This window comes from Haliotis cracherodii, unplaced genomic scaffold (genome assembly GCF_022045235.1).
Source record: "Haliotis cracherodii isolate W230 unplaced genomic scaffold, xgHalCrac1.p SCAF_11, whole genome shotgun sequence".
NCBI lineage: Eukaryota > Metazoa > Mollusca > Gastropoda > Lepetellida > Haliotidae > Haliotis > Haliotis cracherodii.
The window spans coordinates 37,502,927-37,520,926 of record NW_027266266.1 but is presented as its reverse complement, the minus strand read 5'-3'; the positions used below and the strand labels follow the sequence as shown (position 1 = coordinate 37,520,926).

At 43.2% G+C, this 18,000-nt stretch overlaps 1 protein-coding gene across 3 annotated transcripts; it reads left to right on the top strand.

Moving 5' to 3' along the window:
- Positions 1 to 1,021: 1,021 nt before the first annotated feature.
- Positions 1,022 to 16,740, top strand: LOC139456461 (peroxisomal sarcosine oxidase-like). 3 transcript variants are annotated; one of them, XM_071238186.1, is made up of 8 exons: positions 1,022 to 1,339; positions 4,079 to 4,227; positions 5,491 to 5,704; positions 6,423 to 6,605; positions 10,770 to 10,910; positions 11,982 to 12,131; positions 15,094 to 15,169; positions 15,714 to 16,740. In XM_071238186.1, the coding sequence occupies exons 1-8, from the start codon at positions 1,232 to 1,234 to the stop codon at positions 15,836 to 15,838; spliced, it is 1,146 nt and encodes a 381-aa protein (XP_071094287.1). In that variant the 5' UTR covers positions 1,022 to 1,231; the 3' UTR covers positions 15,839 to 16,740. The 3 variants fall into 3 exon arrangements, with proteins under 3 accessions (XP_071094287.1, XP_071094286.1, XP_071094288.1); XM_071238185.1 differs by lacking the exon at positions 10,770 to 10,910 and adding an exon at positions 9,686 to 9,838 and having other exon boundaries at positions 1,023 to 1,339; XM_071238187.1 differs by lacking the exon at positions 10,770 to 10,910 and having other exon boundaries at positions 1,023 to 1,339.
- The last annotated feature ends 1,260 nt before the right edge of the window (positions 16,741 to 18,000 follow it).

Genomic DNA, 18,000 nt, shown 5'->3' with positions numbered 1-18,000 from the left:
GCATGGGTTGCTGAAGACCTATTCTACCCCGGATCTTTACGGGTCGACTGTCATGTGTGATACCGCCCCAAGACCGTGACAACACTGCCCCCACACATGGGTCACATGTTCAAGAATGATCGGCAACAACGTTTAATTTCTGAATCAGAGGCAAAACCTTGATTTTTCTGTAAACATTGTGCAACGCCATTGGCTCGCAGCCCTCCCCCGGTGTACCAAGTACCAAGTTCGACACCCCCCTCCCCCCCCATTGTTCTCGGTACCTCACAATCTGTTGACTGTCACTGGGAGAGTACCCGGGTTTGATTCCAGAAACACAACCCTTCTGACAATCTGGGTAATGCAGAAGCCTGCAGTGTTCGGGAGTCTTCACACTCTCCGCAAAGTTCTCGGTGGGTTCGACAAGGCAGCGCTTCATGGGAGGCAAGGGCCCTGAGCCCTACCAGCCTGTGCCAGGATCATCCAAACCCCCTTTACTGCATTTGTTACTGTAATTTGTATATAATAATATAATAATAATACAAACGAATAAGCTATTACCCAAACTGGGAATGGAATCACTGAGGCGTGGCAAACCTACCACATAGCTTATACAGGCGAATAGTAATGGACTAAAATGTCTGCACACTCGAATCGGATTAATAAGTAATGGTTCACTAAAGCCAACGGCTATATCAGGGGAATAAGCCTGACAAAAAGAAATACAATAACGACATCCTTTCAAATACAGTAAACTACGTTTATAACGAACACGCTTATAACGAACTGTCGGAAAAAAACGAACAATTTCACGGTGCCGTCCATTTTCTGTATATATGTTTACATATGCTTTTGACGAACTACGGTTATGTCGAATAAAATTAGTGGTCCTTTTGAGTTCGTTATAACCGTATTTTACTTTATCTAAATATCTAATTCCATATGTGTGCATCCATTCATAGTTTCTGAGGTTTGTTTTCTTTATCAGCGAAGAACTGTGTATTAATGTCAGGTAGCCTCGCTGATGTCAATAGAATCGGTGCTCGCCGCACCAAACCGGAGCATGGTCTTTGAGTCGTCATGTACATAGCCTTAGTCCATGCGAAGTTATTGTCGTCTGCCCCTTGATTTGGCTGACCTACTTTGGGCATTATTAAAGGTTTCAGCTCGAGCAAGAGGCACGCACATTCGCTGGTTTGCTGTTTAGTTGAGACAGTTTCAAGACGTAGATAAGATTCAACCATCGTCGACGATGTCTGATGAAATATACGACGTTGTGGTTGTCGGGGCAGGCGTGGAGGGATCGGCAGCTGCCTATTACCTGGCCAAGAGGGGGAAAAAGACTCTGCTGTTAGAACAGGTAAATTCAACATGATGATGTTATCGTTTACAAATTAGAAAATTATATAAAAGACGTTTTTCGTCAAGTTTATTGATATTCTAGCAAACGATCAACGCTCCTATATAGATTTATATTCCAGTGATGACAGTTTTGTGATCAACCTTGATAGTTCGTTGTTGATTTAATATCTAACGTTTAAAACAATATCTGAGTCATATATTGTTGATGTAGATCCCTGACAAATATGGAATATCATAACCATATATATAGCTATATATTCCATAGAAATATACATGTATATCAGATAAATTACTTGTGATGTCCATCACTGGATTTGTCTGGTCCAGATTATGTTATTTACGTCATATAGCTGTAATATTGCTGAGTGCGGCGTAAAACAACAAACAAACAAGACGACCCTGGCCTTGTTGGCTATCTTCAGTGGCTGCACCTGTTGATGCGTCATCACGAGGTTACGGAGGAACGCAACCCACACTGAAGGTGAAATGCTATATTGGCGTTTGTTTGCGTTTCATTTTTCAATAGAGTCATGTTTCAAAAACACACATTTTATGTATGTCCACTGAAGGACGCAGCTAATATATTGATATGGCGTCCACCGCCGTGAGATTAACATAATTATATATACTGGACAAAAATGTTAGGGATTATTAACATTTTTGAATGACCGATATCGCACAGAACGGTAAATAAATGCCAGAAAGTAGATACTTCTTTAGTTAGAAAAAATACAAGTAAACGAAATATGGAAATGACCCTGCACCTTCAACTTATGTGTTCAGTAACGATTATGCATGTACATGTAGACATCGGACTGAGCGTGTTCGTCCATCTGTACACTCCTTGGATCTAAACAGGGTCGTGTGTGTGTGTGTGTGTGTGTGTGTGTGTGTGTGTGTGTGTGTGTGTGTGTGTGTTGGGTTGGTGTGTGTGTGTGTTGGGGGGGGGGGGAGTGGGGGGGAGGTGGTGGTGATGAGCGGGCACTGATGTTCCGTGAGTTCAGAGTGCAACAGTTCGCTTTACACAGTTGCGTCCCTTAGGCGTGCCAGGAACATGTGTGTGTGTGTTTATCAGCACCATACACCTACATTCTTGTTGGCTTCACCAATGTGGTAACGACTGAGACAGCATAGGGCTTTCCCGACATATCAACCTCACACGCTGTGATACTGTTGTAAGACTCATGCTGAATTATCGTTTAAAGCGCCGTTAAAAGCAACTCACTCACGCACCCTTGTGAGTGTTCTCCTTATCTCGTGTTTGCGGTATCGGTGAGACATTTGCGAGACGCGTCATGTGTTGGTCATGCCTGTTCCAACTACTGCTACCAGAAACTGGATTAAACTGGCCACAACTGTGGATCTAACCAGCCAGATATGTCCGAACACATGTCCTAGTGTTGATAGGAATACAGTGAAGCACAGTGACTTTATTAATTTAGAATACTATGGAAAAAACATTCTTGTTTAATATATCTAAGGACTTGTTTGCTTGTAACATGCCAAATGTATTTTTAATAACCTTTGACTTCACCAGTGTTACAGGGTGCCTGTCCTGTTTTATATCCGACATTTATATCATGTGTATTGAAGATGAAAAAAATTATATATATGTATCATAGTGACATTTCCTTGCCCTAACACAAGGAGTTGTCTCCCCCTTAGACCTGGACCGTCAGCGTGAAGATATATGTAGTCTTTGTTGGATGTTGTGTACTGTTTTAAGACTCTAAAACATATGAAACATACGTCGTTCGTGTCAAATCAGTTTTCCGATTTCATCCCATTCCATTATAGGAAAATTTTGAAATCGGTAATATTTCAATGAAATCAGTGGAAGTATTTCCTGTCCAATGGCAAGTTAAAAACTAATATCTAACTCGCTAGGTTGTTATACTCGAAACCACTTTAATCGTTTCCTGTAAAATCCGATTAGCCAAAATAACTTATTGCTTCAATATTATTAGTTATGGTCTTTAGTTGCCGTATACGGTGTCATATGAGGTTAGAAGAAAAAGATTGGGCGAGGAGTAAATATTTTTCTGCTAACCTTATATGACGCCGTATACGGCAACTACAGACACCATAACGAATTTATTACGCCGAAAAGTTTGCACTATTTGGTATCTTTGTCGCACATGCCATGTCAAAACTTAAAACTCAAAACTTAACACTTACAACCTAAGACGTTAAGGGTCAAAGGGAGACTACTCTTCAAACCTCAGAGGCCAAACCTTGTTGATAATTTAAACTTTATATAATCTTTATTAAAGTCACGAACGTGATCCAAAAAAACATTACGTCTTTGCACATCAAAATTAAAGATATTAAAACACAAAAGAGTGTCGAATAAGAAATTTCTGTACCAGATTTTTCATATGAAATATGTGAGGTGGGTTTTTGGAAAATCCAAAATGGCGGTTACTGGCGGTGTACGGTCTCATATTAGGTCAGTAACAGCCATCTTTGATTTTTACTGGCGGTATAGTAGTTCTGCTCTCTGGTTGGTCAATCTCACTCTGAGGCATATTAAATTGATATATGGGGAAGTCTGTGTACTACTATAATGGGGAAGGGGTATTGGTTAAGAACACATCCTCCCAGTTCATAAGAGATCAAGTACGACCAACTTAACCCTAATCCATGTAAATATAATGTAAAATTTATTACATCTAAGCGTATTTCACTGGTTTCCTGTAAAGTGTAAACACTCTGTAACGGAAAACTTCTCTCTCAGTTCCCGCTTCCACACAGTCGGGGCAGCTCTCACGGCCAGTCTCGCATCACCCGCAAGGCCTACTCCCAGGACTTCTACACAGAGATGATGCATGAAGCCACCGACATCTGGCGCCAACTGGAGAGAGAGGCCGGGTGGGAGGTGTTCAGGTGAGAGGCCGGGTGGGAGGTGTTCAGGTGTTGAGAGAAGCCGGGTGGGGGGTGTTCAGGTGAAAGGCCGGGTGGGAGGTGTTCAGGTGTTGAGAGAAGCCGGGTGGGAGGTGTTCAGGTGTTGAGAGAGGCCGGGTGGGAGGCGAGGAGAGAGGCCGGGTGGGAGGTGTTCAGGTGTTGAGAGAGGTCGGGTGGGAGGTGTTCAGGTGTTGAGAGCGGCCGGGTGGGAGGTGCTGAGGTGAGAGGCCGTGTGGGAGGTGTTGAGGTGACAGGCCGGGTGGGAGGTGTTCAGGTGTTGAGAGAAGCCGGGTGGGGGGTGTTCAGGTGAGAGGCCGGGTGGGAGGTGTTCAGGTGTTGAGAGAAGCCGGGTGGGGGTTGTTCAGGTGAGAGGCCGGGTGGGAGGTGTTCAGGTGTTGAGAGAGGCCGGGTGGGATATAATTGGGTGAGAGGCCGGGTGGGAGGTGTTCAGGTGTTGAGAGAAGCCGGGTGGGAGGTGTTCAGGTGTTGAGAGAGGCCGGATGGGTGGTGTTCAGGTGAGAGGCCGGGTGGGAGGTGTTCAGGTGAGAGGCCGGGTGGGAGGCGAGGAGAGAGGCCGGGTGGGAGGTGTTCAGGTGTTGAGAGAGGCCGAATGGGAGGTGTTCAGGTGTTGAGAGAGGCCGAATGGGAGGTGTTCAGGTGAGAGGCCGGGTGGGAGGCGAGGAGAGAGGCCGGGTGGGAGGTGTTCGGGTGAGAGGCCGGGTGGGAGGCGAGGAGAGAGGCCGGGTGGGAGGCGAGGATAGAGGCCGGGTGGGAGGCGTGGAGAGAGGCCGGGTGGGAGGTGAGGAGAGAGGTCGGGTGGGAGGCGTGGAGAGAGGCCGGGTGGGAGGTGAGGAGAGAGGCCGGGTGGGAGGCGAGGATAGAGGCTGGGAGGGAGGTGTTGGGGGTGAGGAGAGAGAGGGGTGGGAGGTGTTTAGGTGAGGCCGGGTTGGAGGAGAGGAGAAAGGTCGGATGGCTGGTGTTGAGAGGAAAGAGACCGGGTGGGAAGTGTTAGGTTGACGGGGGAGGCAGGGTGGGAGGTGAAGCAAGAGGCTGGGGTGGAGGTGTTGAGATGAGGAGACAGGCAATGAGGGAGACAGAGTGGGAGGAGTTTAGGATTATGAAAACCTACACCTGTATAACTTGTACAGCTGCTGCGTAGATTACAACTTTGAAGCCTACTGTAGCTATTACAGCCTTCTACATCTCTATATCTACTTAAAAACAAGCTCTCCCATTCTCCCTCAGACAAACTGGATTCATTGCCATCGGGCAATACAAAGGGGATTTTCTAGAAGATAACATCAGTTCGCTCAAACGTAACAACGCTCAGTTTGAGTACCTGACTCCGGTAGACTTCCGGCGGCGCTACCCGATGCTGAGGTACCCGAATGACTTCAGCTGTGTTGCCGATCCGGACGGTGGAATTCTCCGAGCAGACAAAGCCCTTATGGCATACCAGGTGCATAATTGTCAAACGACTACAATACTTTATTTTCGCATAGTCTACGTTAAATGAGGGGTCACCAACGGCCCAGTCGTCTAAGGCGCCGCGATTCGCTGTGCAGAGTTGCGTCCCTTGGGCACGCCAGAAACTTATGATTGGTTCGAATCCCGGTTCGCCACGATTATTTTTCAGCACTATACCTGTGCTCGTGGGTTTCAAGTTAGTGGTAAAAGTCAAAGACCTGCATCACTTCGGGCTTTCCTTCCACATAAAGCTGACACCCCGTGATAGAACTGGAATATTGAGAAAAGCGGCGATAAAACCCAACTCACTCACTTTGTTATATGAAGACGATTTAGACGATGAAGTTTATCGCCGCCTTAACCAATATTTCAGTTACATCACGGCAACTCTACACAGTAGACGACTTGACCACCCGCTCCTCCTTAAATATCTCGAAGAACTTTCATTGGGGGTTGATATACTCTGCAAAAAAGAAAAGCAAAAAGGATTTTAAATGTTTATTTTATGTATCATATAAATATTCAGCTTATTGTAATCGATTGTTAAAAATTGGCACACATAATTGTCACTGAGCTTAATTAGTGCATGTACGCCAGGTCCAAGTAAGTCGCAACGAAGTCCAGGGCCAATTCTATCACAGGTTCAAATGGGGATGTCCAGTTTTAAGCAAAATGTTGTCTAATGATAATATTGAAAAAATTGTCTTCAGACGATGTTCAAAACATTTGGCGGACGGCTCATTGACGGTGCCATGGTAACCAATATCAAACGTGGTAATATTGTTACCTTGGAGACGCCCAACGCCACCTACAGGGGTAGAAGCGTGATCATATGTCCAGGTCCCTGGGCGTCCCAGATACTTCGTCCATTTGGCGTCAAGCTTCCGCTGAAGGTACGGGGCCATTCTTTCGATTACGTGTATCACACCTTTTACAGTAATGTTTTTCGGATGCCCACATATATACGGTTTCATATAAAAAGTAGTATTAGTAGTATATGTATAGGGCGTTTTCATATTCTTGAGATATATAAGTCAACTAAATTGTGAACAGAGGAAACATAATTGAAAAGAAATAGAGGAGACGTGAGGTGAAATGGGGTTTAACGTCACCATCAAGCCATTATTGCACTTATATAGCGACATGCACATGTATGTGTGTGTGTGCGCGCGTGCCTGCGTGCGTGCGTGCGTGTGTGCAATCCCACTGAGATACCATGCCGCAGTTTAACACGAATACCCCACTCAGCCACACTGTACTGACTTTGTGCCGACCAGTCCCTCTTTTAACCCCTTAATGGCAAGCGTTAGGCAGGGTAACAACAAGTACCATCTTTTAACGTCGAAAAGAAAAAGAAGACAATACAGTGATACCCCCTTTATACGGACGGCGCTATTCCCATTGACTGGATTAACGAATATTGTGTAGAAATGCCATTTCTTTTTGTGTGAAAGTTTGTTAATGTGGGTGTTTCTAATAATCACCCTGAAAACAGGGTTTGCGGATTAAAGAGGTCCGAGTTAACCAAGGTTCATTTTGTACATGTTTATCATGATTGTCATCCTCATAAGTGTTTGTTTCACCTATACCTGTAAGTGATAACATCCCGCTTGAATGCTTGGCTCCACATATAAGCACGACCATATCCTATTAAATCTCATGTTTCCCGTTTGTATATTTATCTCCGCATACGACTGATAAGTTCTGAGCCTCACATAGAAGGAATTGTGTAATAATAACATCGTCCGGAAGCACGTCAGCAACACCGCAAACTATCCAGAGAATCGACGATATGGTGATGATAGACCGGCGAATGACTGATATTGCTAGTTCAGTAGGCACTTCCCGCGAAGGGAGTACATTCCATTAGCACAGAAACTTGGACAGTGACAAAAGCATCATCTCGTTGTGTTCTTAAGCTTCTCGCATCTTGTGATGATTGTTGCTCTGTTTGAGGTTAGGTGAAATGGGGTTTAACGTCGCGTCCAAGATTATTGCGCTTTGATAGCGACGTGCATGTACGTTTGCGTGTTTGTGTACTAGTACTGGTCCGAACTGATGCCGATTTATAGTGATATCTTACTGAGATACCATGTCGCAGTTTAACATGAATACCCCACTCAGACAGTATACTGACTCCGAGCCAACCAGTCCTTGCTTTCGCCCCTTAATGCCGAGCGCCAGACAGGGGAACAACAAGTACCATCTTTTAACGTCTTTTGGTATGACGCGGCCGGGGAGAGCTCTGTTTGAAGTTGATCCAGATAGGTTCTTGCAACGATGAGTGACTATGGATAAAACCTGGGTTCACACAACAGACAGCAATCAAAACAGTGGAAGTATTTTAGATCACCACCTCCATGAAGGCAAAACGTTCCCATCAGCTTAAAGGATATATCTGGGAGCCGAGTGTGTCAGCGTGGAGGAGTAAAAAAATGTTTGTCATTGGAGCACATCATGCTGCACACAATGAAGCAATTACGGGGTGAAATTAAGACGAAGAGACGCTGAAAGATGTGCTCATCCATCAGGACATTCAAGTACAAACTGGTCATTGGCTGCAGTCCTTGAGTGTGGCTTTTAACTCATTCAGTACCCAAAATATTCCCCTGATCTGGCTCCGTCAGACTTCCATCTGTTATATCAAACATGAAAGATCTAGCGGATATCCATGTCGACTCGAACGATGACTTCATAGCCACTGTGGAGAACCGTTTGGACAGCCAAGAGAAGACACTGGGAAAACAATCCTCCAACATCGTAGGCAAAAGTGTATCAGTGTGAAAGGTTATTGATTTCAACAACCCATAATGTATTGTCTTTAGACCAAGGCGTTCTATGAGAAACTCAGAACATCATCTCATCCCTCATCTAGCTACTACCATCATGTATGCATACCCATACATCTATAGCTTAACTCTCTATAAGAATAAAAGAAGTTGTAATCTATAAGAAAGTATCATGTATACTACCGTGTGCTTTCTACTACTATTTATCTATTTTGAACTGTAGGGAGCTACAATGATGTTTCAACGAATGAGTATTTTTATAACACTGGTTACTGGCGCGTGGACGCGCGTACCAATAACCATTTCGAGTTAAAAATATATTTAGGGTTAAAAGGGGTTTAACGTTCACGATTGTTGCAAGTATATATTGCAAGGTAGTGTGCGTGCGTGCGTGCGTGCGTGCGTGCGTGCGTGCGTGCGTGCGTGTGTGTGTGTGTGTGTGTGTTTTAATGTGGAAGCCCTACTCGGACACAGTTTACTGACTCCGAGACAACAGTTTTATTTCCTTAAGACCTAGCGCCAGGCAGAATAAGTTATATTTTAACGCCATTTGGTATGAGGCTGCCTGAGATCGAACTTCCAACCTTCTGCTCTCCGGGCGGACGCTGTATCCACTAGACCACGGATGCGATGCCTTATACCTAGACTTATCAAGTCACGCTGACACACACGTCTTACAACTAGTGGGGCGGTCGGGTAGCCTAGTGGTTAAAGCGTTCACTCGTCATGTGTACAATGTGTGAAGCCCATTTCTGGTGTCCGCCGGCGTGATATTGCTGGAATATTGCTAAAAGCGGCGTAAAACCACACTCACTCACTCTCTCTTACAACTAGTGCAGAAGTAACAGAACGATCTATTTACACAGAAGAAGTGACCCATTGCTATTGTCATTAACTATGCCTAACTGCACTGTCAAGAACACGAGGTGCCAACGCACTGAGGAAAGCCCAGTGGATTTATTAAGACGTGACTATCACATTACACAACATGATCTGGCGAAGGTCTGTTCGATGTCAAATTGTATATCTGGTTTCTATCAACCACAAAATCAGTTATCATTTTGAACATCATAATCTGATTTAAAGCCAAATCATACAATATACCCACAATGCCCGATGTATGACAACGGAGGTACATTTAACTGTGGTCAGCTACCACAATGTGTTGTATGTTGTACTTACAGACTCTGCGGATATCGGTGATGTATTGGAAAGAGCGGGATAACGGTTCCCATGCCTCCAGTAAACTACTTCCGTTTTACGAGAAAGCCGTACGTCGTTGTCGTGGGTACGATGTGTACGGTTTGCCAAACGAGGAGTATCCAGGACATGTGAAGGTATTGTCCTATCTCGGGCCAACTATATTAATTCTGAACTCAAAATTTGGAATAACGGACATTACCAGGTCATATCGGACGCAACAATAAGGGGCATAACTCGTTCACAACTGACGCAAACATAAGGGCCATAACTCGTCCACAACAGAATATTCCGTCACACCTTCAACACGGATGTTCAGATTCGGGTTCGAATTCAGTCAGTTTTTCACGGATTTCTCCCACAGTACACAGGCTATCAGACCCTGGCTTCCCAAGGGGATGTTCCAAAGGGATGTAAACGTATTTGTCTTGGTCCCATGGGATTTCCGGGCAAATACCTCGTCGCGCGAGCCAACGAAAATAGATAGCGCGCCTGATTAAATTATGTTCCATTTTATCTAATCTAGTGTCATTAAAAAGCCCACACCTGACGTCTGGCACCGGGATGATAGTCATATACACCTACCCTTCTTCTTTGACACAATAGCGTCAGTAATATACGTGTATATACCATGTCCCTGGATAATGTGTGAGACATCAAGATCTGTTGATGTGAGAGATGTATGTAAGAGGAGTTATGCATGCACCCACGAATGCACTCACGCACACTCTACGCGGTTCGCTAATCTGTCACCAAAAGTCAGTGCGGAGACGATTTGGTTTGCAATTCCCATGTTGCTTAATAAAAGCGACAATCTTGCTTAAACGCATAGACGAACAAAGATGTAATTTCATGATAACCGAAAAGTGCTTAAACATGCATGACAATTCACGTTAGACTGTCACACATTCTATCATAATTTTCTCCAATTAGACCCTAACCACCTCACTCACTAACTCTTCTCACAGTTCATTGAACCACTACCCCACTCACGCTCTCACATATCAGCCACTAACCGACTCACGCTATCTGTCTCGCACGGTACCATGTATTAAGATTGTATTGCAGACTGTGCGAATCAGTGTATGTTATTGGCGAGATCGACATCCCGGCGCCCATGACCCTTCTGTATTACAGCCGTTGAGTGCTAGAGGTTTCACCTGGGGAGTGTATGGTGTCCCTTGTTTTGAGTACCCAGGTCACGTGAAGGTAAGATCCCCTGTCTTACGGAGGCATCCAGATGATCGCCTGTGTACTGTGGGGAAACAACGCAGGGCATTTCCCTTCTGGTCATAAACAACAGATAAAGTTTCACAGCCTGTTGCCAGTTTCTCATCGGGTGCTGTGGCGTAAACTGAGAAACTGTCATCGCAAATAACACTGATCTACATCCTATAGTCTAAACAAAAAGACGCTAACGTTTTTAACGAAAGACTTACAACGACAACCAATATTTATTATACCCGAATCTAGTCTCTCTTTTACGCTACAGTTTCACGTCGTTATGCCTTTCACAGTCCTTTTAACTCTCAGGCACAATATAGTAAACATTTAAAAAGTGGAGTAAGATTGAACACAGTTTTAATTATGGCCAATTATAACTGTGTTGACTTAAATCTTACCCCACTTATTTAATTTTTACCATACATATTACTAAAAGCCATAGCAAGACTAGATCAAAGTAAACCAGGTCTAGTTCCCTTGATAACAGCAGAAGACGAAAGGTTTTTGTGGGAAAAAAATCAGTTATTTTAGTGAAATGTTTTTGTAGACTAAGTGTTAGTCTATCACAACAGGTTCGTGACCCTTTATCTCAACACGATCCAGCGTTTCCGTGTATCAGTGAAATGGAACAAACACAGTACGCCTTTTAAGCTGTCGTTTGTATGAAAAATAAAACTTGTAGGTTTATGGTCAAAGTCGCTTGATACAAATGAAAATCAAATAAAGATATTTACATGTCTCTTTGAATAACATGAATGATTTCTGCCTGTTCAGGGGTATAACAGCACCACAATTACAAATCAGGGGTTGTTCATCCAGGGTATTAGATCACCATTCTATTGCGATGAATGCTCAGGATGCCATCACAATTTCTCCTATCTCTTACTTGGCACATAAATGCTCTCGCTCATGAGCGTAATTTGATTGGACGTCATTCGAATCGGATTGAAAACACTTCTTGGCGGAGAATAGATCCAGGGTATTATCATGATAGGACTGAGATCAAATCGAGGATGGGGCTTGTCTCTCTGCAACTTTTACTCATTGTGTCTGTAGATCTGTCTTCACTCTGGTCCAGACATAGACACTGAGCTTCGTGACCAAGCAGATGACAAGTGGGTGATTGATCTGATGAAGGGATATGTCAGAGAACACTTCCCCTCCCTCGAACCGTCGCCGTCCATAGTGGAAACGTGCATATACACTGTGAGTATTATTATTATTATCATTACCCCTCAGCGTTGAAGCGCACACCACCTCTGAATATCGTGCATGAACACGTCCTCTCTCTAGTTAATTTAGAGACACGATTATTACCCAGACTTGAACAACCTTATTATAATCACAACTCCCTTACCCTATTATAAAAAATTAAACCACAAATCAATTAATCCGCGAAGCGGATTCTTACAAAAATTTACATATCGGTTTTTCGATTCATACCTCAATGAACCGAATAAAATATATCAATGCTTATAATTAAATTCGACAACGTAAAACATGTTTTATCTACATTAGTTTAACCAAAAACAGATGTATATATCAGAACAGACAAAAATGACGATTGATAAACATTCCAGGTGTAGGAATACATACTGTGGCGTGACATGAATCAGGTGATCGTTAATTTATGCACATAACTTGACACGCCTACACAGTCAGTAGCTAATCAACGGAGAGTTGGATCAAAACAATGTTCATTGGACCTGTCAATTAAGACAAGAGACGAAGGGAACTGCAACAGTCAGACTGTAACGAATCGGAAGAAATATGTCCGTGAGAAGGCGGTTGTTTCAAATAACATGGTCATTTACCGCCAGATTCAAACATTACTTCCCTTATTACGGTAAAACACAGTTGGAAAAGTGCTAGTTAGAAATGAAACCTTAAGACATGAAAGTTGAACCGAGGCGAGCGAGAAAAAAAAGATCAGGCGAGCGAGCCTGTACGTTTGCTGTTTCATTCATTCTCGGCCTTCGGTTACAAAGGGTAGTTTAGACAATGAATATGCATGAAAGTCGCTAAATGTCCTGTGAATGACGATACACGTGAGGGAATTCCCTCGACTGAAATATTGGGATTCCCCGACATTCCGCAGTAATAAAAGTAGTGCGCTTCTGTGGGCGTGGCTTCATTTTTTACATTCATTGTGAAATGAATGCAATAACACGTGACCAAATCAGCTAATCAGAATGCAGGAATTTCAATGAACACAACGAAAATTTAATTATTGAATAAACAACCCATTGCATGGTGTAAACAATGAAGCACATTATAGCGACAAAACCATTTCCGTAATCATCGTGATGTATTGTGATATAATTTGTATGTGAGGAGAGGTGAAATGGTTTAACGTCGCGTTCAAGATTATTGCACTTATATAGCAACGTGCATGTACGTGTGTGTGTGTGGCTGCTTGTACTAGTCCGGACTAATGCCGATTTATAGTGCCATCTCACTAAGATACCATGCCGCAGTTTAACATGAATACCCCACTCAGACACAGTATACTGACTCCGAGCTTACCAGTCCTTGTTCAGCCCCTTAATGCAGGGGTAACAGCGGTAACCGGGTAACAACAAGTACCATCTTTTAACGTCTTTCGGTATGACGCGTCCGGGGATCGAACCCCCGATCTTCCGCTCTCCGGGCTCCATAATCATAAAATATCTCTGCTAAAAACAAAGTCCTTTGTCCGATTCCGACTATGTCATGAGCATGTGTTTTTGAATCACTATTAATCATTGATAATACCCGGTGTTCGCAATAAGGTGAGCGTAACCCTCCATACCAGTGACACATGTCACAAACACATGCAACGCCAAGTCAAAATAGGGAATGGCATTGGAAAAGAATTGGTCACTGATACCTCAGATTTGGAAATAATCTCAAACTTTCTACGCTGAAACATTTTGAAAGCATTACGGAGGCCTTGAATGCTGTAACCCTGATAAACAACCTTTTGGACGAGAGTCGTATGAATCGCTTTGAAATCCTCGTAGAAATTGCATGCTAGATTCCGATTCACGCGCATAAAGAAACATACCAGGAAGACGGGGACACATCTGGTGCCCATTGGGATGCCTACTACGTGCCTAAATGCCCTATCCCCAAATTTCACCTAGATGTCTTCTATGAAGAAAACCAGCATTTCACATATTTCTCAGTAATTTTTAGATGACATTTGCTTTCTATCTTTTGACGAGTTGTCCTGAATTGTCCTGATGTAATTATATTTATAGTCGTCACGTTCAGTAGCAAATGCCCCCCTGCATCAAGGAATGAAGCTTCCAGTCGTGTACAAAGTTGAATTTAGTTATTTTCCGAGATTGCTAAAAAACTATCGTGTTTTTGATAATCAACATGGTTATAATTCCTCTTGTCTCAAATACTTTCTTTCTGACCCGTGAATATCCGGGGTAGAATAGGTCTTCAGCAACCCATCCTTGCCCTAAAAGGCGACCATGCTTGTCGTAAGAGGCGACTGACGGTATCGGATGGTCAGGCTCGCTGACTTGGTTGATGCATGTCATTGATCCAAATTGCCAAACTCAGCAATTTTGCAGCTATATGACGGCGGTCTGTAAATAATCGAGTCTGGACCAGACAATCCAGTGATTAATATCATGCGCATCGATCCACATAATTAGGATCGATGACATGCATTAACCATGTCAGTGAGCCTGACCACCCGACCCCATTAGTCGCCTCTTACGACAAGCAAAGTCGCATGGGTTGCTGAAGACCTATTCTAACACGGATCGTCACGGGTTATGTAAGTCATACAGATACTCAGGCTTGTCACGTTTTGATAACGTTCGTAATATTTGAGTCACATCCAATATTTAAGTGTACATAATATACTTACTTTTGCCCGGCAGATTATATTTTGCCGGGAGGCAAACAGACAAACCAGTGGTCGATATTATGAGCACATTATCGACCGCCTGAATAATTTAGTTGCCTCGTACGACAAGCATAGGTTGCTAGGGATCCTATTATTACGCACCAATGATTCGTTAATACAGACGTGTTATTCCGGACGATTTCACTGGCAATGGTACAGTCTGGATTAACGAGGTGTCTCTGTATTTGTATATATGCTGTCTCTGTATGGTGATTATGAGAACTGTTTTAATGTATTCTGTTCATTTTTGTTTTGTTTCAGAACACCCCGGATGAACACCCAGTCCTGGACTACATCCCCGGCAATCGCAACATCGTCGTCGGCGTCGGCTTCTCAGGTAAGTCGACGATGACAGTTACCACGGAGAGTGTTTTGAGTTGGTTTGTGAATTTTATGTTACGCCGTTTTCAACATTATTGTAATATATCAGCCGCTTGATAAGGGAGGAAAGTCATAGTGATGCAAGTCTTAAACACATACCACTTTGTTCAAAACTAGTGCAGTTAACGGGTTATATGATATACACGTGTATCCCCTCTCCGTAGGTCATGAGTTATATGATATACGTGTATACCTTCTCTCCGCGGGTCATGGGTTATATGGTAAACGTGTATATCTTCTCTCCACAGGTCATGGGTTATATGGTATACATGTATATCCTCTCTCCCCAGGTCACGGGTTATATGATATACGTGTATATCTTCTCTCCACAGGTCATGGGATATATGATATACGTGTATATCTTCTCTCCGCAGGTCATGGGTTATATGATATACGTGTATATCCTCTCTCCCCAGGTCACGGGTTATATGATATACGTGTATATCTTCTCTCCACAGGTCATGGGTTATATGAAATGCATGTATATCTTCTCTCCCCAGGTCATGGCTTCAAGCTGTCCCCTGTGGTGGGCAAGGTCCTGGGTCAGCTGGCGTGTGGGGAGACGCCCTCCTACAGCCTCACCCCCTTCAGGATAGACAGGTTTCCCCCTCAGGCCGGCCTCTGAAGGGACAATCTCATGCCCGCGTCGTGTGTATGTGTTCAGTGACGATGAATTACGACAGCGTGACTCTGAGATTATGGACTATGGGACCAGCAGAGTGTCAGTGATATGTTTGTTAGTGTTGGTTTTGGAGTATATATGTAAGTCACTGTCACCAAAGGGACTAGCCCAAACTCTCGGGGATATAGGTGGAGACACAGAACACAGGCAGACAGATCGACATGTAATTCCTACAATAATATAACACAGTGAAACATTATCATGTTCTTATAATGGACAAAGTTGACGGGTCATTTGTGGTGATCTTTTCTCTGAGGATTATTGTGAAAATCATTAATAGACCAGAGAGGACGCTCTCAAGATCCTCGCCAGGCCAGAGTGGACTCTCTAGAGTCATTTGTAAACGGAAGAAGATTTGCGAAAGGTCCTCAATGGGTCAGAGATGACTATCTGAAGATTATTTGTATACAAGAGTTTTTATAACATTATTGGTTTGTTTGTTTGTTGTTTAACGTCGAACTCAGAAATATTTCAGCTATATGACGGCTGTCTGTAAATATTCGAGTCTGGACCAGACAATCCAGTGATTGATATCATGAACATCGTTCCACACAATTGGGATACAATGACTGGTAGGCCAAAGGTGACTCTGCAGATCATCGATGGGTCAGATTTTCGTCCCCAAAGATCATTGACTGGTGGGCTAGAGTGGACTCTCTAAAGATCACCGGTAGGTCAGAGTGGGTGTTTCTGAAGATCATTACTTGGTCAGAATGGATTTTTTCTGAAGATGATTGGTGGACCAGAATGGATTTCTGAAGACCATTCAAGGCCAGGGTTTTGTGAAGATCTTTGGTAGACCAGAATGGATTTCTGAAGACCATTGATAGGCCAGAGTTGACTCTCTGATGTACATTGATTAATTGACAATTAAAATATGATTCTAATGAACCATGCCATCTTTGAAATATTTTAAAGTTCCAACGGATAATTACAACAGGCCAGAGGCATATTTTAGATGGGCGCCCAGTACATGCAAGAAAGTAGTGGTTTTAAGTACGAGAGTTTTTATTCCCATGTGAAAGTTTGTTTCTAGCTATTTTTATGTTTGTGAAGGTTTATTTCACCATGTGTTAATGTTTGTGAAGGTTTGTTTCACGGTTTTTAAAAAAAAAATTGTTAAGGTTTTTTCACCATGTGTTTATTTTTGTAAAATATCCTCATTCAAAGGGAAATCTGACAGAAAAATATAAGGATTTATGGGCCGCTTCTTCTGAAAAGTGATAGTAAATGTTATGAAATGGATATGACAATGGCTTGAAGGATTTGTCAATACTCTCACAGCAAACGGAAGCTGTCCAAAACAGTCACGGGTGCCTCGAAGTCATATCTGGAGATACCAAAAGACGTTAAAAGATGGTACTTGTTGTTACCTTGTCTGACGCTCGTCATTCAGGGGCTAGAACAAGGACTGATCGGCTCGGAGTCAGTATACTGTGTCTAAGTTTGGCATACATGTTAAACTGCGGTATGGTATCTCAGCTAGGTATGGGCTAGCACTATAAATCGACTAGTCCGGACTAGTACAAGCAGCCACACACACACAGTCACACACGTGCATGCACGTCGCTAAACCCAATTTCACCTTATCTCAAGACTTTTTGAATACGAACATTAAACAAAAACGTAGGAATTGTAACTTCTCTAAATAAACGTCACTGCAGTCGACCTTTTGTTAAAATGACGTTACTTGGTGAATTGATGACATCTTAAACAATAGATCGCACTTTATTACCCATCCGGTGAAGAGACGGATGTAGACATGCTATACCAATAAGTCACTGGAGTGTCGTTACAGGGTTGACCTGGGTTTATTCGATTGGATTGGATACCCGTAACCTCAGTAAGGTCACCAATGAAAAATAAAGAACACGGACTTGACTTTTACAAGTGTACAATTTATAAAAAAAATGTGTCACACACTTAATTGAAGTGTGGTAAACATGTTCTAAATATTAACAAACATGAAGATCAAGTACGATATTATACAGTTGAGCTATGTTCATAGTGGTTTCTCGGGCTAGACCTATGCTAAAGCAACCGCTCAGCTTGACGAAGGAACGCCAGTATGAAATATTTTGCACAATATGTTTTTGCTGAGGCTG

Bases quoted from the DNA above. Each gene is read 5' to 3' on its own strand.
- LOC139456461 (XM_071238185.1), top strand. From the start codon at position 1,232: ATGTCTGATGAAATATACGACGTTGTGGTTGTCGGGGCAGGCGTGGAG. The intron at 4,228-5,490 runs GTGAGAGGCCGG...ATTCTCCCTCAG, and splicing joins GCCGGGTGGGAGGTGTTCAG to ACAAACTGGATTCATTGCCA. The intron at 15,170-15,713 runs GTAAGTCGACGA...TTCTCTCCCCAG, and splicing joins CGTCGGCGTCGGCTTCTCAG to GTCATGGCTTCAAGCTGTCC.